The following is a 23,635-nucleotide window of genomic DNA, read 5'->3' on the forward strand; positions in this document are numbered from 1 at the left end:
TTTTGGTAGCGTTTCATCTTTTAAGTACAATCATTTTATGTTCTATTAAACAAAAAAAATTGTCATGCCTTTTCCTTGTATTTTTCATACACTTTTCAGGAGTTTGATTGCTGTCATCCTCTTTTCCTTTGACGTCAGGTTTTAAGGGAGAGATGGAAAAAGAGCAGTCTGAAGGTTGAAAGGAGCAGTCACAACTGTCATGCCCATTAAGATTGGAAAGGACGGCACTAATCATATTTTTGTGCTGACTGCAAAGACAGTCAGACTGTTTTCTGAAGAACAGAAGCACTGAGTGAAAAAGAGGCCAGTGGTTTTAGAGTGATGATATGTCTGGTAATTGTGAATACAGTGGCAACTATGTTCAAACTTCCCAACCTCTGGAGCAGACAATGTAGAATGACTCTCAGCAAACAGGGTATCTACATTGAACATGTACTTCCTAAAGCAATCCTTCCTCAAAGGCATATACTATCAAATTGAAAGGACCCGGAATCCTTTACAGTACCCCTTGCCCTCTATCACATCTCAATCCAGCTTCAAAGCAGCCTTGGAAAATAAATTTTATTGTTTAAAATTATTTTTTCCTATGAGTATTGAAAAATATTTTTCCTGTCACTCCAGGAGGAATTTTTTGTATCTTAATCACAATATAAATGACAACAGTTCTCATTCACCCAGGCTATCCCTAAAAACACGCAGGACTTATTTAAAGCTTCACTTGAATCTAAACAGAACGTCAAACTGTTTGGAGTGCTACTCCTACTCCTGATCAATAAGACTCTTACCTGAGGGCTTTTTTCTATATATAGACTACAGAAAGAGCAAGAGAACACTTCCGAACATGGTCATTCATTATGTAACATGTGAAATCTATTTCAAGCTTCCTCATGAAATTTTTAAAAGCTTTCATCTGTCCTATTTTTGCTTCTGCTCTGGATTTCTTACCCGCACTATTTCACAGTCAACGTTTAATTCTGCAGCAACAGCTTCAATTTTCTCTCTGCAGACTGAGCCCAGGCTGGTCATGCCATTGTCCCAGTATTTCTTTAGGGTCGCTAAGTCTCGGTCACTAAATTGGGTGCGGTCCTGTAACTGTAAGATAAAAAGTAGAATAGAATACTGTTAGATTAAAGATCCTCATACTGTTCATTTAATTTCCGGAGGTCTTGCATACTGTAGGACGCACGTTACACTGTCTCAGTGGCTTTTCTTCTAACTCACCCTTAAGTATATTTTTTAAGTTCAGTTTCTTATCCAGGCCAGTACAGCACACCCTGGAATTTACCTGAAAGGCAGTTGCAGTGTTACAATGGGTTTAAAGCACTTTAGCTTTGCTCCAAACTCCACCTGATTTTTTAACTTGTTTCATCTCCCTCTAAAAGGCCTTACTGAAAATAACTTTTTCCACTTGTGCTGTTTACTCTCTTCACCCAGTTTATGGAAATTATTCCTTAAGGCTTTTCTCACCCTCCCCCACCTAAAGTTCTTTTATCTTACTGCAAACTACAATACATGCATAATTCAAAGGATTCTGAGCTCCTAAAGGGAATACTTTAATGTTTATTTGGTGAGCTCCAGAGTTTAAATTGGTTCTACAGTTTATTTGCAAGCTCCCTACCTCTTTCTGTATATTTATCAAAATAGGTGATAGTAGATTACTGATAATAAGCAGCGAAACCGAGAAACAAAGCCTAAACTTCCTGCTAATTCTTCCTACCACTTTTATGGGCATCAGTCTAACAGGACTTTAAAGCTTTATCATTAGCTCTTAGCCCAGAATTTTTACTAACATTTCAGGTTTCTTTATACCAGCCCATGTTTGTCATCTCTCCGGCCATCAGGAGCACACAAACTCAACTATAAAGTGCATTTGTATGTAGTCATCACACGTGCCAAATTTGTCATCATTGCAGTTGAATTTTCAAAGAAATAATCATGGTTTCATACCTGAAATCCAAGTTTGCCCATTTGCAAACTGTTCATGAAATAACTAACTCTAACGTGCATTAAAAAGCAAAATGTTGGAAGCACCTGAGCCTCCTTAATATGGTGGTAAAAAAAGGTGTCAAAATGTGGCTGTGGCTTCTTCCATCCAAGTACAGAACATCAGAAGCTGTTCCCACCCCCCCAACCCTCCCTCACCACCCAGCTCCTGACATGCTGGGCAGGAGCCCAGCAGCAGCCAGGCAGCTGGTGCTGGAGCTGTGGCCATCCTGTGCCCAGCAGTGCCTCAGGTGCACTCCTGCCTTTCAGGGCTGCTGTAGGACAAGCAGCAAAGTGCAAGGAGTGGACTTCACCTTGAAAACACACTGCTGAACTGAACTAAATCCCTCATGCACGCTCACTCCTAAGAAGATGCTGGTTATCCTCACCTGACCTGGTATGCTCTGACTACCTACAAGCCACCTTTAAAGAATGACATGCGGTCATTTCCCAAATCACTGTGACAATCTCTCTTCTTACAGTGGCTGGCAAAGCAGATTGTAATTTCTGAAAAGGGCTGCATGAATTCTCTCGTGCTGCATGGAATGGTCAGGGAGAAGCAGCCGAGCACTGAGAAAAGGAAGGTTGAAAGGAAGACGACAGCAATGCTCACTACGGAAGGAGAAACAAGACACTCTGGCCTCCCCCACTCTCTGGGATGGACCAGAAGCTTAGGGCAACTTTATCTTCTGAGGCATATAGAGTGTTTATTAAAAATAAATAAATAAAAACATAAAAATCACTTGTTATTGCCAGAAAATTCATTGACAACCCTGCTGCAACAATTCGCTGCTCAAACAGCACTGTATAATTTTCACTGAGGTTGGAAGGTATCTGAAAGCCTACCCAATCCCAACACCTGCCATGGGCTGGTTACCCCCCACCAGCTCAGCCTGCCCAGAGCCCCATTTAACCTGGCCCTAAGCACCTCCAAGTGCATGGAACCCACAGCACTCTGGGCAGCAGTGCCAGGGCCTCACTGCCCTCTGAGTAAAGAATTTCTTCTTAACATCTAACCTAAACCTCTCCTCTTTTAGAAGTTGCTCAGCTTTTGCATGCTAAATACACGGATTTAGTTTTTCCTTATACTTGGGAATAAGATGACAACACGTATTTTTGCTTTCTGGTTGCTCTTGCAGCTGCTGTCACATCAGGTACTTTACCCTTCCTCTTTCTGCTGAAGGACTCGTGCAGCAGCGCATGAATCACACTGATACTGATTGCAGGTCAGACAAGGGAATGGAGAACAAGAGATATGAATGAAAAAAAAACAGCAACATACTGTATGCGAGAGTCCAGAAAGCAGAAACAAAACTGAGAGGAAAGAAGTTTGAGTAAATAAATGGTGGTATTCTTTAGAAACACATGAAGTAGGAAACAGAAGCAATAATCATAGAATCGTTTGAGTTGGAATAAATGGACCCTTAAAGGTCATGTAATCCAACTCCCCTGCAATGAGCAGGGACACCAACAACTCGATCAGGGGGGCTGAGAGCCTGGTCCAGCCTGACTAACCTCAGTATCTCCAAGGGGAGGACTGAGACTGGAAATCTTACCAGTGCCTCCTAAAAAAAGATATTTGGCACCTGGGGGCTCAGACTGACCTACAAGTCACTATGAGTAGCAGATCCTTGCACATTAAACAAACTGCAGAAGCTTCCTGCCCACACACTTGCTCCTCACAGACATGAGCTACACTGCATCAGCAAGCACAAAGGAAGATTTTATCCCTGACTTACACTGCTCTCACTGCTGGGATCCACCTCAGCCCATAGGCTTACTAAATGTACATAACACCTAAGCTTGTCCAAAACTCAGATTCAGACTGACTGCTTTCTCTAAGTGACTGTGCAGTGTCTTTGCAAGGATTTCTTACACAATCAACATTCAATGACATTATCATCCCCTTGACAAATACTACAAGTTTGACTCCTGAATTATACACTAACTCAAGATTACTTAACACTCTCACCAAAGTTGGTGCCTTTTGTGAGAAAATAAAGGGCAGAATTCCTACACTGAACATGAATCTACACTTCCATCAGTTTAGTTAAAACTCTTATTTAGTATCATCAGAGGAATGGGGGAAACAAAGAAGAAAATGTACAACTCTACAAATACCACAGCACTGATGGTGATGCACCAGTTGCCGCAGGGAGGGGAAAAAATAACAAAACAAGAAAGATAACACTGAAAAGCTTCATCTTCAGGATGAAGACAATAACTGAAGACAAGTCAGTAATTCAGTTTCTAATTTTAACTCCATTATTATAAATATTGTTAACACAATTCTCATGTCCTTTCTTCAGACTCACTAGTTGCAGATTTGAGGCCCAAATTTACCCCTGAGAGCATTAGCTGTCTGTGAAATACTTCACATTTATCAGTTCTGTTGTCCACACTTTGAAAAGCAGAGAGAAGCTTCTTCCAGCAGAAAATAGCCCATCAGCTCACAATGAAAGGCAATCCTTGTGAGCAAATTGAATCAGCAGTTCTGCCAAGCTCAGGGTTAAACCCCGCTTATCCCCTGACCTCTCGAGTGTAATAACAACATTCTTATAAGAGATGACCCAGTTTATTACAGGCATCCCTGGCACTTGGCCAACCCCTCATAATACCCACCATGCCTGCAATATTTGTGGTGCAAATGTAGGGTCTGTAATTTGTACGAATAATTGCATTTCAGCGAAGCACCCTCAGCCCGTCTTTTATTAACACCTGCCTTTTTTACATCAGTTTTTATGTGCCAGTGGAAAATGTTCAGATTAGGCATATTTTAAGGGCATATTCTGAAGTGAAAGAACTAGAGCTTTAATACAAATATAATACTGTTGCATTTACAATGAATGCAGCTGAGCACTATATGTTGTTCCATATCAAAAGTTGTGTTTAAATTCCACTGAAGTCATCATAAAGAAGTCAGCAGCCCAGTTCTGATGCTCTGGAATTAAGTGTTGTAAGACCACAGTTACTTCTAGCAAATAAACCTCTCACAACAAAAAGTAGCCACTACTGCAGTGTCTTACTCTCTAGCAAACATTGCAATTTCTTCTCCAACGGCCAACAGTGCATCCCTTTATAGAAATGACAGGCTAGTCTTCAGCCACACACAACTCTAGAGTATAGAATTTGCTTTGCTGTCACTAAAAAAACCTTTACAATTTTGGACTGAATTTTCCCTTAACACTATCAGCAGAAATACCAGCCAGAGTACCCCTGAAGAGCCTGCTGTCTGTGGGCTGGTGCCCTGTGTGCACTTCCACCCAACCCACTAAGACTCCCAGGATACACATTTCTCCCGGGGGAATAAATAAATAAATAAAAATGCAGCTGGTGGCCATAATTACCAACATGATTTGGAGAGTTGGCTTCTGGACACAATTTTTCCTCATCTCAAGATTTCCTTTGTCAGCATATGAGCAGATCGGTACCTAGCACAAGACACTTCCAACCTCAAGACAAAGAAACACACCTGAAGGCCCCCAGCAAAACGGCTAGGAGTGAGCTGTTAGAATTGTTACCACCAGTCGCATTCATAGAGCAGAAGATACAGAGAAGAACACAATGTGCAGAGCCCTCAGATAGACACATGCTTGGGTATGGACTGCAAACCATTACAGCTCGTGTACCGCCAGTATGCAACCTCAGATTTCCAGAAGAGACTTTTTGCACCTTGTTCCACTATTTCAGTAAGCCTGATGTTTGCTCGGAGGGAGGCAGGCCTAATAAATATTTCAATATTGGCATACAGTTTTAAAATAAAAAGGCGTAACTGAAGTGCACTTGGTTTTAACCCCTGTGGGTTCTCATTTTACTCTGAAAGCCACTCAGAGATATATTTTTTGTCATTGGCTGTAGTTTTCATGAGCTTTTTAGATAACACCCCAACAAGGAACTTTTTTCAGCAGCTGTACTGACATACCCACACCACCAGCTGCCAATGCCTTCTTCCCCCAGAAGCGCAAGTTCAGCTGGTGGCAGGACTCACAGCAAGATGGAGCTGGATCTGGTCCTTTACCTGATCCGAAGTGCACTACTGTGCTCCTGTGACAGACAGAACTCTGAGAGGAACACTTCAATGCCAGAGTCTCTAGAATTTTATTGGAATTGGCTATAATAGCCCACTGATCTAAAATCAAAATGCATACATTCAGGACAGAAGCCCTCCACTTACTTTACAGTACAGAACTCCATGTTTTCTGAAAGACATTCACATGAAAAACAGAGTGATAGTTCTATACTAATATTCACTACAGTCAGGATTACATCATTCTAGAGCATAGCTGAGCAGACCAGCAAGAGTTTCTGTAGAACTGCACAGTTATTTGACTCGATGCAGCTGAAGGACAAGGAGAGGAAAACAAATTACAAGGCAGAAGATTAAAGCAAATTCAGAGCATCTAAAACACAATCTTCTCTATTTTAAACAAAATACAGATCAGCCTTCTTGCTGCTTGAATGGTAGTAATTGCCATAATCACAGTTCTACAACTCCGTGCATTCTATTTCTGTTTCCTTATGTTCTTTGTTCAAAAGAATCTCACATTTGAAACTGAAGTTTGCTAAGAAGTAAGAGATTTTCCTCTTGTTTCCTTACACCCGAGTCCATGTATCAGTTTTGGAGTGCCAACCCCACAGCTACCTGGCCTAATTTTTCTGACCACCTATTAAAAAAAATAAAAGTCCTGAATACCGACTCACAAACCATCCAGTTCCTTGATTGCTTATCCAGCTCACTCTACGTATATTTGTCTATGAAGAAGTCCAGTGTCCCAATTTAAATCAGATAAGGGTAAGTACTGCCATCAGAAGTAATTTATCTGGATTGACTGACAGAAAGGGGGGATGCTTTCTGCCCTGCACAGCAAAGGAGATACTTCATTTATGGTTCACTCTGTGCTGTGAAGATGGGCGCCTTGAAAGTCTACCTGCTGCCCTCTCAGTCAAAACATAACCTCCCTGAGTCATCTACTGCAATTGCTTACATCTGCATTTGTCAGCTGGGTTCATCCCCAGATGGCAGTGCAGCCTTCCTAGAGCAAAAAGGGGAAAATAAATAAATAAATAAATCAGTCTAGTGTTGCATCCTGGTTGAAAAGGAATAGGAGAAGTAAAGAGAAAAAGAAACAAATTCATCTACATAGGGAATTCAGAACAGAAATGGATTGGAAAAAAATAGTTTACATTGTTAAATAGGTGATTAAAATTACAGTTTATGGAGAGAGGCAATGCTTAAGCAGCAGCTGATGTTAATGGAAAAGTCTTTCCCTTAAGTGGTCCAAATATCTAAGGCTCAAGCTGGAGAAATGTGAAGTTGCAGCGCTTACCTCCCAAATAAAAGTGGGAGTATGGTGCGCTGTGGGGAAAGACAGCTATCCTTGATATGCCAGAAGGAAGTGGAACCACCAACCCCTTCCCAGGAGACTCTACCCCTGGAGAGATCTCACTTGCAAACAGTGAACAGACTGGTACAGTAACTTCCCCTGCTACAGAAGGAATCAGTCAGCAAATCTGTAGCTCATTAGGAGGTAAAACGTCCCAGATATCTGCAAGAAAAGATGTCAGCTGCTCACTGAGCTGCTCATGTGCCTGCCCAGGCTTCAAGAAATTCCACACCCACATGTTTTCTCTCACCCTTCCCTATCATACACACACTATTCACACTGTAGCCTAAGTGGCAAGCTAATTACCCAAAGTCCAAGCAAATGCTTTGTGCCTCATTAGTTTGTACATACAGAAAAGAAGAATTGATGGGAAAAATGTAACACTCTCAATCATTATTCCCTACTGAAAAACATTTTTGAGTTCAAGTCTGTCTGTTGTGAACATAAAGTGTCACAAAGTCTTAATGATAGTAGAGAACAGATAAGTCTTCTCAGAAACAATTTCCATGTTTAGAAGCATTCCTAAACTATAATTTTACTGCCAAAAGTTGAAGATGTCCTGCCTGAACATTATCCACTGACGTTAAACTGGGGACACAAGAGGAGATTTGGTGTTACCCCCAGTAATGCTGTAGTCGAGGGCTCTGCACTAGACCAGGACAGAATCTGCCACACATGGCTGCAATCAGCATCAATAACTCTGCGTTCCTGCACCAGCACTACTCATACCACACAGAGATGGAAAGCATACAGGAAGGGGCATTTTGCCATTTTGGTGTCATAATGAAGTACGAGTGCCAATGTAAAAACTCGCATCTGGATCTTGCTGCCCCACCCTCATGGCTCCCAGCCACACGATCCCGCTGCTCATCTGATCCCAAGTACGTTCAGCTCTCATCTAAAACCAGAAAAAATACAAACTCAGCAGAAGGAAGCTCGGTGGAAGAGATATGTATCTGACAGGTCAGATGCTTAACTTGAATTACCTTGCCATTAGACACCAGCACCAGTGCTATGGCTGGGGTGGCAGTGCACCTGTAGGGAGTGGGGGTGGAATAAATTCCTCCTTTCCAACAGTGAAGTGTTGTGAAACCACCTCAGCCAGCTACTGAGACTGTACTCAAGGGCACTGCCTGCCTGCTTGATGTTTGAAAAGGTCATTAAATGATACTGGGATGGCGCCTTCCAGAAAAAGCACACAATCTCAAGAAAACTTGTACATGGAAGAAAAAAACATGATGGAACGTACAACAGGACTTGATATTTCTAAGAATGCATTTAGATAAACTTCTCATTCCTGTGCTTGATGTATTAGATGCTTGAATGGAAATATACTTACTGCTCTTTTTCTGGAACAACCTGTAATCCAAGGCACAGTAAGGTTTCCTGAAATCTGTAGAGAGGAAGGGCAAATCAGAACAGAAAACAACAGCAGCTTAGGTTGCAACGATAACAAACAGTGAGCAACTTTCAGAAGACTTCAATACTGTGCATTTGGTTCTGATAACAACATTTAAGATAAACTGTTTAAGATTTAAAAGCAAAACAAAGCCACGCTTAGCACTACTGTTACAGGACTAAAAACAATCTGCTTCTTCTCATGAGAGTGACAACACAACGGCAATTCAGATACTTATGTACTTTTGCTATCTCAAAACTGACAGTTCAGAACGCAAGTTTACATTTCACAACTACACAAAGCTTGTAAGATTAAGCAGACCGGAGTTAGACACAGGCCTGATGTTCAACAGAACTGTTGTATCTTTCAACTATGTCAGTTAAACTTTCAGAATGAAAAAAAAAAACAAACAACAACCCACCAGGACACTGGAAACTGAATTATCCAATGTCAAACACCAGGAATTTGCAGAGTAGGAGAAAAGCTAAGGACACGAGGCTAACGAAGGAAGAGGAATGGGTACGAAGGTGAAGGTTAGCTCCCTTGCTTCTCATGGCTCCTCCATCATTCCCAGACATCAGACTGGTTAAAAAATAAAATCTTGCACTATTTTCCCTGGACATGTGCAATGTTTTATAGCCTGGAATATTTTAGGCTTATTTAGGATTCTATGTCAGCTTCTGCTACAGACGAGCAATGCTTCAGAGAATAAACATAGCTCAAGGGATTAATCAATCTCATGTCACTACACGCGCTGTACATGAGGAAGAAAAATCTCCTCCTGATGACTGTATCAGCTATGCTAAAGTTTCTGTATTAGGGAAATGCTCTAATAATGAATCTTTCAACACGGGTATGACTAAATATAGAATACCTGGTACGGTTTGTCTATTGTACAAAACCTTCCTTCTCCAAGCTTTCAGCTGAGTGCTGAGGACTACCCAATGGCTGACTCTCATTACAGCACAAGGAGGGTTGAGGAGAAGAGCTAGAATTTAACACTTTTCCCTCCTAAGAGGAAACCTGTGTCAGCTTTCATATCTAAATTATTCATTTCTTAGTAGCACACATTTTAGAACCAACTTACAACTATTAAGATTTGCTGCCCCACACAACAGCAGTGCATTCCGTACTCACACAGTTGGCTTTTCTGAGGCCTTCCTGTTCAGTGTTTTTTTCCCCTGCAAAATTAACTACAACGTGAAGCTGCTTTAGATCACCTCTAACACTGGAGTGTACATTCTTATACCTCAAAAGAGCAACAGATTTGAAGTGGAGCTACAGAAAACAGTGCTTTTCTATGCAAATACAAGGTTCCTGCACAGCCTTTTCCCAGTTCACCTGTGAATTCCCTGTCCCAAACTCTCAGCACTGGGACAATTCAACAGCCCCGCACCACCCTGAGCTGCTGCACATCCTGGTGGAAGTAGAGGCAGCAGGCAGTGCTCCTGCAGCCTGCTCCCTGCTGCTCTCCCCAGCATTCCCACCTGCTCTCTCTGATCGCACCTCTGCAAGCCTGTAAGCATCCTTAAAGCGAACCATAATAATAAAGAAATCTATACTATATATATCCTACTCTGCTGTACTTGCTGCAAGGCTTACAATTTTCCCTAGAAGAACACGGGGCTAAATTAGATTACCAGTGCTTCAGTGTGTGTAACAAAGTAATTAAAAAAATCCTCACCCACACTTTTCAACAGTATTTTTGCCCCTTAGGGTTGGGGAAGGAAACTAAGGACAAATCCCTATTCAGCCCTGAGGCCCAGTAAGAATAGCCTCCTGCTCAATAAGCTCAACGCCAAACTAACAGAAGTCAGTGGGTTGAACGATTTGCTTAGCAAAACTGCTCAGGCATTAAAATCAATCATTTTACTAAAATTTATTTCTAGGTTACACTAAGATGAATCTGATTAACTGAACCAGTAAGAAAGCTGCAGCTAATTGCTAATTAAATGGCCCACCAATGTACAACAGTAATTACTTCATCAAAACACACATCACCCATTCCTGCCTTTAAAGAAACATCTGCTTGGATGTTTAACTACTCTAATGATCACGTAACTCAGGTTTAATCTATTTTTAAATTGAGGAAGACATCCTTGTGTTAAGGGTTTTCACTGCTGGCGCTGCTCTGAACTGAGGAATGCAGTGATCACAAGTCAGAGCCACCATTTCTTCAAGGCAGTACAGGATCTGTCCAGGTTGCAAGTCATTTTTCCTCTGCAGTTTTTACAGAACTACGACATGCCTTAAGATCACAGCTTTTGTCTTCCCCTGTAAATTCTGATCCTGAAAGGTGCCATCTTAATATTTCACAGAGTGAACTGCTACAGCAACAAATGCATTAATGACAACCTTTCCAGCTCTTCCAAAGTTCAGGAGTACGTAAGGGTAATGGATGCCAAAGGAAACAGAATTTCCCTCAATCCAAGGTATATTCCTAAATCCAAAGGGCAAAGGATTTGTGAAAGATTCACACGGAAGTCAAATGGTGTAAAGAAATCCTCACTTACCAGACAATAGGTACATCATTGTAACAGAGGACAAAAGCATCACAGAAACAACAATAAGGTCAGAGAGACATCCCTGATCTGATTCATACCATATCACATGGCCAGACAGAATGGCTCATGATAGGTGACATTTTATCTATAAAGAGATTCAGGCACTTTCCAGTACTCAACTTACAAAAGGCCATAAGTAAGGAGTGCCAGTGACCTATCTACTGCACAGAATCCAGACCAGAGTAGTTCTGGTGATTTCTGGAGAGAAGGGGCACTTACAGACTCAAAAGAAAGAACTTTCTTTCAAATTCTGACAGGATATAGGAACAAGTCAGAAAGAAGGGGGGGAAAAGAAAGAGACAGAAAAACCACCACATATTGTATTGCTCCCTATACTACTGAGCAACACACATTAAAATATGATTTACTTCTATATGGTTCATTTTCAGGATAAATTAAAACAGAAATAGCATGGAAAAGCAATGAGTAATATAACAGCCTGTCAGTCATAAGACAGTGACAGAATAGCTAATCCAACCTGACATTAATAAGGACAAGCAACTGTGCAGCACATGGATGACAGTGTGATCCCACATTCTGCCCTGTGCCACATGCAAAGTATGTCTGCAGAGGACCAACAAAGGGTACAGCTGTGACGTGCACTGGCAAGCCAAGTCAGGACACATGGCTTTAGCATGTATCAGCAATCACAGGTATGATTCCTCCATATAAATAAAGTTTATCCATTGAATACACAAAGCCCACACTGATCTTCAGTATGAGACTACCCACTGCAGCCTCGGGCTCAGCTACCCGGACAGAAGTGCTACAGTATTACAGCCCTACCTTCACTTTTAATAAGGAATTACCTCTGCTGAAAGACAAATTGAGCACAGCTTACAGAAATACAAACCTACCACTTACTAGCTCACAAATTCCAAAGACAGTACTTATCTACAACCTCATCTTCAAGATTTGCAGACAGATAATTGACAGGTTACCTGGTAATTATTTTGGTTTTGTGACAGCCTCAGTTGATTTGAAGATGTAAAATGAGGAGAAAAAGTACTTCTTGATGCATTAGCACTGTTATACAATGTACTGGATGTATGTAATGAGGTCCGTGCAGGCAAGTGGTAGTCTCTGCTGTGATACAGCATACTGTCAGGCACGTCCCTGGCATTTGCCATTTGAGAACTACAGCTCACATTTCTTCCTGGCCCAGACAAGGTTGCACTTTGGTTCTCCACTCGAACAGAACTGCTACTTTCACAGTATCTTGAATAGCTTTGTATTTGTGCTCCCATGGATGCTAGTTCTTCTTCTCTAGCATATTCATCGTCCACATCTCCAGTTTCCATCGCAATGGACAGAGAGCTGCCTTCCACTGAGCAATGCTTCTGTGCTGTACTTCCTCCCACAATTCTCTGAGGTTGATCTGTAACCGCCAGAGAAAACACCTCACGGATCTCCAGGTTTTGTGTGCTACAAGAAGGGTCCCTGGTGTTAGCCCTTTGTCCAGGGGGCACATGCGATGCAAGAGCTGCATGTTCTGGTTTTTGTAACCTCTGACATCCCATGAGTTCAGCTTTACAGGGTCTGTGGCATATCATTGGTTTCTGAGGTAACACCAACTCTGCAGTTTGTACTGATGAACCACCATAGCTTTTTTTCGTGTGGCTGTAAATGGAGTTTGCAGAATTCAGTACACTTGTTTGTCTAGATAAAATAATAGTTTTTTCCCCTACTAATAGGGAAGCATTTTTACAGTGTGGTATCTGTCTCCCTATAGGGATGTGCTGCTGCTGAAAGTCTGCATCACTTTTTCCTGGTAGTCTTGAAATAGAGGTTTTATGTATTTCTGCCATTGAAGCATTTGTTTGCTTGGTGGATCCTTGCCTACTGGATGAACTAGCAGGACTGTATATACCAGTAACTATTACATCGTTATTAGAAGAGGTCCAAGAAGACTGCTGACTTTGGGATCGAGCAATATTTACCACATTTCTAACCGTTGCTTCTGGTGGTACCGAGGGAGCAGAAGGGGCGGTCCCTGGGGGAGCACCTCCAGATTCTACAGCACTCTTGCTGCTCATCTTCCTTCTTTTATTGCCAACCCACGTCTGCAAACAATAACAAACACAAGCATGAAACGGGCAGAAAACATTAGGCAATTTCAGTTTTAAGCAGATCTAACGAAATGTTAAGTGTTGAAGTTGAGACCTAAGTTTACAGACCCATCAATCATTTAATTATGCAGATTCTGAACAACTCAAGGTAGAAATCCACATCTCTCATGCTTAGGACTGATGTAGCAATACACGTGAGAACCCATTTTGACTTCAGATCTCCAGTTTCTCAAAATCCCTGAGACTTCATCATGCCTCCTATCCCAAAGTTATCCCTAAGATTAATTTCACTGGCATCCCACAACTAATTCCCCCAAATATCAGTTTTTGCATGTAGCACTTTGGGATGCCAAACCTTCATAAGATATACCACTATATTTACTTCTAAAAGAAGGAAGATTCTGTAACCAAATAACTGAGAGACACAACTCTCAGAACTGTCTTGACCAGAAACTGTTACTTCTTGAATTTAGGCTAAGAGGAAGAAGAGAAGAAAAGGAACAAGTCCTTCTGATAAAACACTTCTGTCAAATATTCAGACCTACAGACTAATTCCTCTCCTGCCAGCTGCACAAGACAAGAGTAGCACTGGGGTTGGACTGCAACAGAAGTTTGCTATGACGGACATTTCTGTAAGTGACAATGACCGTATATGGATATGTTTTTCAAGTAGGCAAATCTTCCCCTGCTGTAAGAGTTGAGAATTCATCTGGTGGAATCTTCAGCTCTAACACTATAAGCATAAGCACCATCTAACTACTCCTGGGAACTTCCATGATCAGCAAGGCAGGACTTGCTTCATTCTTTCACCACAGTATGTTTGTACTGAATGTGACAGCATAAGTAAGCAGACATAAGGGCCAAAGAACAGCAACAACAAAACAAATCCTTTAGCATCAGCTTCTGTTGTTTATTATATGTAGATACAGAGAAACAGTTGTCTGTACCACTCTGGGTATCACACGCTGCATGCCTAAAACTAAACCACGGCACATCTCAGCACTGAGCAACCCAAATGTGTTGATTTAATCAATAAACCACTTCATCCCACCACAAGGAAACAGCACTGAGTACCTATCTCAGATCTACACTTCATCACATGAAAGAAGGCAAGATTTCTTCACATATTAACACCTGCTGGGGAAGTAAACAGATTTTCTAGAGCAAAATACACTCCTCTGTTTTAAAGAAATACCTTGAAACCTCTGATCCTCTCTACTCGTTCCTTGTCCAGTTTTACAAGATGCCTAATTTGAAGCATGGTTTATTGCATCAATCAAATCTCAGTTACTTGTTTTAGAATCCTGCTTTACAGAATCAAGTTTAAATACATGAAATCAGAGCCACAAGTCTCAAGTCATTTCCTTTTATTGCTTAAAACAAATTTAGAAGACCAAATTTATTTTTCGTTATTTCTTCTCAGTCAGCAAACTTTTAAACCAGAAATTATTATTAGAGACACTGCAGATTTTGAGCCAGGAAAAGAGACACCCCCCCAAATTTCAGACTGCCCCATAATCGATATACACCCCAACAAGTGACTATCAGTCATTAGTTTTAACCAGTTCCCCCCTAAATATGACAACCAGATGTCCTCAGGAACTCCTTCAAGAGACGTGAAAAATAATGAAGCTCTAAGTGCTCTGTTACAGTAACATTTACTGTTGTACTGAGGGGAGAACCACATGCACCACCACCCAGATCAGTGCTCCTCAGCAAGGGGGGAGAACTACTGCGAAGACTGAAAGCTGGAGAACTTACGTACTTTAACAAGTCATACCTGCTACACTTACTGCAAAGCCACAATACAACCAACAGTAGAAATATGCTAATACTAATCAACAAAACCATGCCATTCAAACCGTGCAGGGTTCACTTACAGCACCATTACATTTGAAGAGGGCAGAGTATTTTCCTGGAAGTAATCTTCCATGTTTTCTAACTTTGAAAGGGAGAGGCATATTTTATGTATTGCAGTAATAAAATCTGTAGATTTTCACAGCAAATCATAATAGGACTTCTTTCCAACACACCTCAAGATAAGGAAAAGCAGGTATAGTGCTCTGGGAGAAAGCTACAGAAATCCTCATTTGGGGAATTAATTAGTTTATTTATAGAGTTATGAAATTTGAGTTCATTTAGGTAATTTGTGTTCCTCATAGTCATTACTTCAAGCATCAGCTGCAACCTGCCCTTTGTTCTGTTAGACAGCATACAAGGAAGCACTAACCTTGGACAAAAGTCTTAGAGAAAAACAGAACAGCGGGCTGCCAAGAGGCAAAAAGGAGAAGTCTGAATTAGAGAAAGGTAAGATCATAAAAACAATATTACAAATAGTCTGTTTCCACTGCAGTTAAGTAGGAAGAATATATGTTACGGAAAGAAGGGCTCAGCAAAGGAAGACAACTAAAGAAAAAGGCTATGACACATTATTGCAGTGAGGGTAATAGAGAAGGGAATGGTAACAGGAAGATGGAAAGTGAATGAGAAGTGCAAACAGGGGAGAGACTGGCTGCCTCCTCTAGGTCTTTGAATCAGAATAAAAATAGGAAAATAGGCACAACTACACCATCAGCAAGCAGATTCCTGTTACGACTCTCTGTGGCAGTGAGTTAGAATCTATGGGTGACTTTCAGAGCATCCTGAGCTGAGAACATAACCTGAATATTTGCACGGAATTTTGAGAGAGGGGAATCTGGTGAAGAATTAAGGGGCAGGAGGGGCTGTTATTTTCAATACACCATAGGTACACGTCTAAGAGGAATTAGACTGATCTCGCTTTTTCCTCTTTGATGCCCAGTGCTGCAGCACCTACAGCTGGCTTCACTGCCACTGTCACTCTTTCAGTTTATGTTCCATGATTTCTATTTCTCCTCCAAGACAACAGCCATTTTACTGTCTAGTGTTTCACAAAAGGATTCTTATTTCCCTTCCCGTGGGATTCATAGAATGTGGAAGAGCTCCTGTTAGCACTACCGATGTTCTTCTACAAGAAAACAATGTACTCACTGTAAATAATAACATGTGACACAGTGTTTATGACTGCGACATGGAATATGAATGTAGCAGTGTTCTATATGAAAAACCTTGATATTTTTCCCCCAAACACATTAGATCATAGAAATTGCTTTACCTTAAGAATAGTTTTCTACAAACATGCCCTTTCTTTGTTACAGTGCACTGCACAAAGTTTCCACAGGGCAATTCCATTTGCAGTTTAACTTAAAAAATACAATCAACAAGAGACATCAACGAGAGACAAGAAAGAAAAATGAAAACAAACCACAACCAACAACAAAACAAACACTCCTTGTGCCATTCAGGCACCTGCTTAACACAGCAAACACGTGATGACATTTCAGAGAGAACAGGCTATAAACAGGCTCACTGGATACAAATGCACACACCATACAAGTGTGAAGTCTGACTCACAGACACACAGGAAGACACTCCAGCTCGCTGAAGATATTTGTTGTAAAGGAATGAATGCATACAGTTTGAAAATAACTTACAAGTAACTTACACGCAAATTTGGAAAGCCTCAGTACTTACCCTGACCACGCTGAAGTCCAGTTTCGTTTCTTGTGCACACTGTAATATGAGCTGAAAGCAATTTTTACTTTGATTTGTCATTCCATTTTCATAATAACGCTGTAATATCCTTTGTTGTTCTACAGTAAATACAGAACGCAGATTCATCTAAAAATAAAAGAAGATACTCAGAAAGTTGCAATACATGCTGTAACACCTGCAAAATGCACAAGCACTTATTTATGCTTGTGATAATGTTAAGCACTGACATCTTTGCCTTATGCAATCCTTTACCAATAATTTCAAAAGCAAACAAAAACCCTGAAACAGCAATACTGTTACAGTCAGTATTCCTCCATGACAGGCTCAAGTCCAGCAGGTGAACTACATGTTTGGAACACCACTGGCAGAATTCTCTAAGAAAGTATTGTATCATATTGCTAAATCCAAGAGCTAAATATTGTATCATATTGCTAAATCCAATGTGAGACAACATCTTTTACTTTCACTTAAAATAAAGAGAAAAAAAAAGGCATTAGGCAAAACAGAGTAATACCAGCCATTCCAGCAATACTGGCAGATGTGTCCCCTCCACTAACAAAAAGAGATACATGATCTGAAAGAAGAATGAAGGTTACAGTCTGGCACCAGGAGTTCCCACTGACTCTGGCTTCAGCAAATCCTACACTACCAGGGCCGGTCATCCGTACTGCTCCTGCTGTGTCAGCACTGGCACTTCGCAGATGCAAGGTCGAAAAGATCAGGGACCAGAACTGAAGACCAACTCGAAAGACAACCTCAAACTAACAGAAAGGTTGTAGAGGGTCTGGACCAGTTCCCTGCCAGGGAAGCCACTGCTATGTGGCGCTATGGCGGAGGCCCAAGGGCTCAGGCAGCCCTTTCAGCAGCAGTTCAGTGGCAGTGTTAGACCAGGTACAGCTTCATGGCACATTAAAATCATGCCTAAGAATTGGAAAAGGCAAACTGCATAATATTACCAAGTGCAAACAAATTAATACAGAAGAGATTCCATAGTGACAAAGCGAAGTTTCACATTATTTATATTCTTTGTGCAAGCCAATTACATACAATCCCCTGGTTATCTATTCTGATTGGAATTACTGCAATCAGCAAGTAAGGCTCCCCACAACATTTCCAAAACAGGCCCTTTATTTTCTCTTAAACAGAATGGAGCCAGCTGAGACAATGCACTCCACCGTCCAGAAACAGCCCACATCTGACTCTGTGCTTCAGGAGGAAGAGGGGACAAAAAAAACAAAAAAAAAACAAAACAAAAAAAAAAAAGCCATCACGTATAAGTTATTTTTAATACTTTAAATATTTACTCCAAAATAAGGCAGAGCAAATGGAAGAATCCATAACATAATCTTGCAGAGAATGAAGTGGATGGGGGATCCCTTTGTAGTTACCAAGCTTTTAATTGCTATTTTTGGAAATTTCAGATGGAAAGTAGTAGCGTGGAAATAGGCCTAATCCTTGCAGAACATCTAATGGAGCAAATAAAGAAAATCGTTAAGGGCTCAAAATCATTAATGGTTCAAAAGCACAAGCAAAAATTACTGCATTATTTTCAGTCCAAGAATCAAAGATGTTTTTGTAATCACACTTTTACCTCTGTTACTAATTCTTACTTCATATTCTCAGTCAAGTGCATGACTACCAAAGACTTTGCCAGTGTTATACACTTCCCACCATCTGTATTTTAGTTATTTTCAAGCTGGGCAAAGGATAGACTTGCTTTGAACATCGTGCTGTTGAAAGGATCTGGTTGAATAACAAACCAATAAAGCTCATAAAAATCTACTTTATTACATTAAGATCAATCTTCCAATCTCCCACGAGGATACACAGGATGATGCAGTCACCAGCTGATTTATGCTACCTTTAAAGAACAGAATCAGGGTGTGTAGAGTTGGAAGGGACCCACATGGAGCACTGAGTCCAAACCCTGGCTCCACACAGGACCACCCAATATCCAAACCCTGTGTCTGAAAGCATCGTCCAAAACCTTCTTGAACTCTGGCAGCTTGCGGGACTGAGGAGCATGAATATGAGCTGATTTTGACTCAATTCTGACCCCTTCCTGGGGGCCCCAAAGCAATTGGCATGGTCCACATTACACTTCTGTGTCTACTACTTTATGAATCTCAACTATTGAGATTTTGCTGAATATGCTATCTAATGTGATATGTGAGCTGCTCATAGCAGGGCAGGAAATAGAAATTCTCACAAAGATCTTCGATTACATAGAACAAGAAGAAGGAAATCAGGAATCACATTAATATTAGGTGGTTAAGTCATTAATTTTCCCCTTTTAACTTCCTAATATCTTCAAGAAGTATTACCTGTTAAGCATCAGTTTTCATAGCTATACAGAATAAGACATTAATTCTTACAATTTATTTAATATCAGCATTTCCTGACTGTTAGTAGAAATATACGCAAATTGGAGGTAAGTTATAGAGTGCTGACATTACCTAGCAGTAATGCAGCCACATTACTATCAAGGGAATCAGTGGTTCATACGTCTCCATAATGGATTTGGTATCATTCAGGACAATCTCTGTAACTCCAAAGGTTATAATCTCCTTTTTCCAACTTGTGTACCTACAAAGTATACCAGTTTGTTTAGATTTCTCACCTTTATCTTGAACTGCAGGCTCCAAGTTAGAAATCCACATGGATTCTTATCATAATTTAACTTTAATCTTCACTCGTCAAGCTTAGAAAAGACACATTGGAGTTCTTCGGAAAACCCGGTGTCCAGCTGGTGGGCAACACACTGAAACTGAAATGAGAGTTTGTTTCAGAAAAGAACGCTGTGAACTTTGTGAAATTCAGGCTGAGCAGCATGCAAAGTGAAAGCCCATGAACCTTCAGTAAGAGCCAGGGGTAACAAAGCTGTATTTATAACAATTCAACATCTGCCCGCTTTGCTGATAATATGAGGCGGTTTTGGCAAGCATGTTGGCGGTTAAGTGACAGTGCTGGGAACAATCAATGACAAATGAAAAGTTAGGTTTGCTGAATTTCCTTCACACTTGTGATGAGCCCTAAGCCAATTAACATCATTCGTCTTTCCAGCTTGGTAATCTCCCACTCCTCAATCTACAATAAGCCCACCAAGATAAAGATGTTGAACTTCATTCCCTTTCTAACCTGAATACTAATTGAAAAAAATAAATAAATGTATATATTACCAGTAGAAGCCCTTCTCTAAACACACTGGTTAGGGAGATGTAAATAAACTCCAAAAGCTGAAGTCAGGCCCTGGGGATCTACAGCTCGTAAGCAGTAAGAATGAAGATGGGTACTGCAATGCCCTTCAGTTCCTTCAAGGCTGCTGAATATGAGCCTCAGGAAGGATAATCCTACTAACACATTTCAGCCTGTCACACTCGCTCCGCATCAGAGGAGATGAAGGTTATTTCTATGGCTGAACTTCTTCAGACAACAGTTCTTTTCCCAAAGTATTTATCATCTCTGCCTTCATGTGGCAAGAGCACGAGTGAGAGGGGGGAACATGGAGGAATGACTGCCAGTTGGCTTATGAGGTAACACTGCATTCTCTTTATGAACCGTACGCTCTGTGGAACAGCTGTGCCCCATGGGTGGCTGTAACAAGCCGTTCTGCCACTCTGGCTACTTGATTCAGCACCTGGAATTAGGAATCTCTCCGGGCAGACCCAGGGCAGCCCAGAGATACACTGCTGTCAAGGAGTCTCACATGTGAGGAAAGAGGGAATGCTCCTGTACCGACAGGAGAAAAATAGACAAGGCGAGTGTACCCAACAACTGTTCATCTGTTCTGCCATGGCTGCTTCAAAGGGCTGGGGAAAAACATATATATAAAAGGAGAAGCAGCAACTGAAGGGAAAAAAAATACTTATTTGTTTGTCATTTACAACACTGAGCACTGCGGACATCTGAAAGGCGTGAAGCATTGGGAGCGCTGAGCCAAGCAGCCACACAGGGCAGGACGCTACCCTGACAACAGCGACTCCTTGCAAAGCTGGGCAATAAGGACTTAAGAATATCCCTATAATTTCCAACAGAAACTTGTCCTGGACCTGAAACTGCACTTAGGAACGTTTGCACTCAGAGCAACTAAAAAAGTCTTACATTATAAAACTGCCTCGGATTAACACAGAGACACAGAAGGTACCATGTGCACAACCAGTCGGTTGATTGCTTGGTTTTAACCCGAGCAATAGTAAGAAAGCGAACAAGCAAACGGCAACATAAAAAGAACGCCCGCCCCCAATGTAGCGGGGGGAGGCGATGTTCCTTCTGCGCGTGCGCACACCCCGCCCTGCCGCTCTCCCACACGGCTCTGCGCACTGCGCAGGCGCAGCTGCCCTCCCTCGGCCGGCCGCGGCCCGATCCCGCTCACGCCGGGCTGAAGCGCGCGCACGCGCAGGGAGAACGTTTCCCCACCGCAGGCGCCGAGCGGCCGTGCGCGTGCGCGCTCCCCTAGCGGCGGGTGCTCAGCGTTCGGCCGCGCGGGGCCGCCGGGAGAGGCGCAGTGCGCGTGCGCGGCCGAGGCGGGTCTGCGCGCGAGAGCGAGCCCGCGCGGCCGCCCTCCCCCACCGCCAGGCCGCCGGCCCCGGGGCGCCTCCCGCCCGCCCGGCCGCGCCGCGGTCGCTTCGCGGGCCCGGCCCCCCGGCCGCACCCCCTCGGCCCCGGGACCCGGCCGCCGCCCGGCCCCGCTTACCGTGCTGCGGCGGGGGGGCCGGTCTGGGGGGGGCTCGGGGCTCCGGATTCAGCCGGTTTCGGCTGGGTCGGTCCCGGCGTCACACAATGAAATCAGCGCCTCCGATCATTAATTCTCATCATGATCGTGACGTCAGCGCAGACAGCGGCCAATGGGAGCGTGAGATCAGCGCCGGCCGGGACGGTGCTCGCCCCCGCCCCCCGGTCCGGGGGGGCGCCGCCGCCCTCAGCCCCTCCGCGCCCCGCGGCCCCGTGACCGCCGGCATCCCCGCACCGGGCGGCGGCCGTGGGCACCTGGGAGCGCCCGGTGGAGGGATAGAGAGCGCTGAATGGTGGCGGAACAGCGCTGGTTGCACTTTGCAGCCCTCCTTACTGCTGGGCAGATGGGGAGGTGTGTCCCGTTAAAATCTAGAAGGTAGAAAAGGAGCGGGATTGCGGTTGCGTGAGCAGCAGGGCCGTGAAGAAACGAACTTCTCGTAGCTTGAGACCAGTACGTGTCTCGCTGAGAGCCCGCACGTGCAGCACATGCCGGGTGCCTCACAATGCCCACCAGTGCTTCACCAGCATCACACCGTGCCTTTGTGCCAGTGCACGGCATGAAGGCAGCACTGCTGGCCTGGCATGGGCCGGCTCTGCAGGCCGCAGTGTCCCTGTGAGCGGGAAGCTCGACGCCGCCCAGCCGTGCCGTGGGCTGCGTGGTGTGGCGGACGCTTGAAATCACGTCAGTCTGCGTTATTGGCTCTGATGTAGCACTGAGAAGCTGCAGATTCGAGGCCCTGTTGTGTTAATAGATAACCTTCGGGCTTCCCCCATCGCTGTCTTGCATAGTTCACAAGTCCTGATGTGAAACTAATGCAGTTAATTTTGTGCCTCGATGCTAATGTGGACTCATCAGACGTGCAGGGCTGAATCTCAAGAACTGGCACTGGCAGGGAGCAGGAAAGCAGTCAGTACGTGTGTACAGCTCTTGTAATATTACAATCAATTACTCAACATTTTTAAAACCAATTCTTTATATACTTAACTCCGCTTCTGGCCACCAATGTTCTCTCTGGGTTTCCATCTAACAACAAGCTGTGTGTTCACTCACAAGGAAAGTTTGTCCTCCAGGAGTACCTTTCGGTAGTTGAATAGTTGTTCATGTTCTGTCCACACTGTAATTACATTTCCTTTACCACATTAGAAAGTCAATCATCAATTAATAAAGCTTAATTTAGCTAACGATTTTATGTTACTGATAGTGTTTTCAGCAAAGGATCAGTCTTTCCTTTGGCTTGTGTCATAGCCAGTAGTTGTGTGGTGCAGCGGGAGCTGGGCTGATATGGAATGGCCCAGCTGAAGATTGAAAAGAGGCAGAGCATCCCTATGGGCATGAGCTCCCAGTCACATTGAATGTGATGTAGCACTGAACACTTCAATTTTTTAGCAGGATCTTAGGGATGGTCCATGTATTTTAAATCCCAAGTGTGGTATTATGCTGGTGCTTCCCCTAGATATGTTCCCCTTCTGGTGCCGTCAACACTCTGGTTGTGAGAAGTAAATAGTGCAATCATGAAAACACTACACCGCTTCTGCAGAAAACATCGATAGGGAATTTGCTATGGAACGATTCCAGAGAAAACTGCAATGTTTTCTTTTCACATTGTCTGGAATTTAGGAAACAAAAATGGTGAGACGTTCTCAAAAGCCATTTGAAAAAGATACGGTGATATTTGATAAAATACAGCTTATTAAACTTTTTCAACGACGAACAGGAGAAAGCACTATTTCAAAGGCTCTTTTCAGGCTAACAGTGGGCTCACGGGTGCTCCTTTCTACAGCTGGTATCAAAAAGCCATGGAATCATTCTTAAAGGAGACTTCAGCTGTGTATTTACATTATCAAAAGGCAGTACGCAGACTTGTGACCACACAAAGGATGTACAGATCCCAGTAACAGACATTTGTCTCAGTAAGAAAGGTAAGACCAAGA

General features: G+C 42.8%; 1 protein-coding gene across 2 annotated transcripts in view; it reads right to left on the reverse strand.

The window, feature by feature from the left end:
• HDX (highly divergent homeobox) overlaps positions 1-21,772 on the reverse strand; it is a 39,470-nt gene extending 17,698 nt beyond the window's left edge. Inside the window, exons 1-6 of one of the 2 annotated variants that reach the window (XR_011903527.1) lie at positions 21,666-21,763; positions 19,593-19,739; positions 16,952-17,098; positions 12,272-13,393; positions 8,707-8,760; positions 946-1,092 (exon numbers count right to left, since the gene is read on the reverse strand). Coding sequence is in view for 1 of the 2 variants with exons in the window: in XM_072336374.1 (XP_072192475.1) it covers positions 946-1,092; positions 8,707-8,760; positions 12,272-13,393; positions 16,952-17,098 (1,470 nt within the window). In the remaining variant the exon portion in view is untranslated. Of the gene's footprint in view, positions 1-945; positions 1,093-8,706; positions 8,761-12,271; positions 13,394-16,951; positions 17,099-19,592; positions 19,740-21,665 lie in introns of both variants that reach the window. The other variant, XM_072336374.1, reaches the window with a different exon arrangement.
• Between the last annotated feature and the right edge of the window lie 1,863 nt (positions 21,773-23,635).

This window comes from Excalfactoria chinensis, chromosome 4, assembly GCF_039878825.1.
Source record: "Excalfactoria chinensis isolate bCotChi1 chromosome 4, bCotChi1.hap2, whole genome shotgun sequence".
In the NCBI taxonomy this organism is placed as follows: Eukaryota; Metazoa; Chordata; class Aves; order Galliformes; family Phasianidae; genus Excalfactoria; species Excalfactoria chinensis.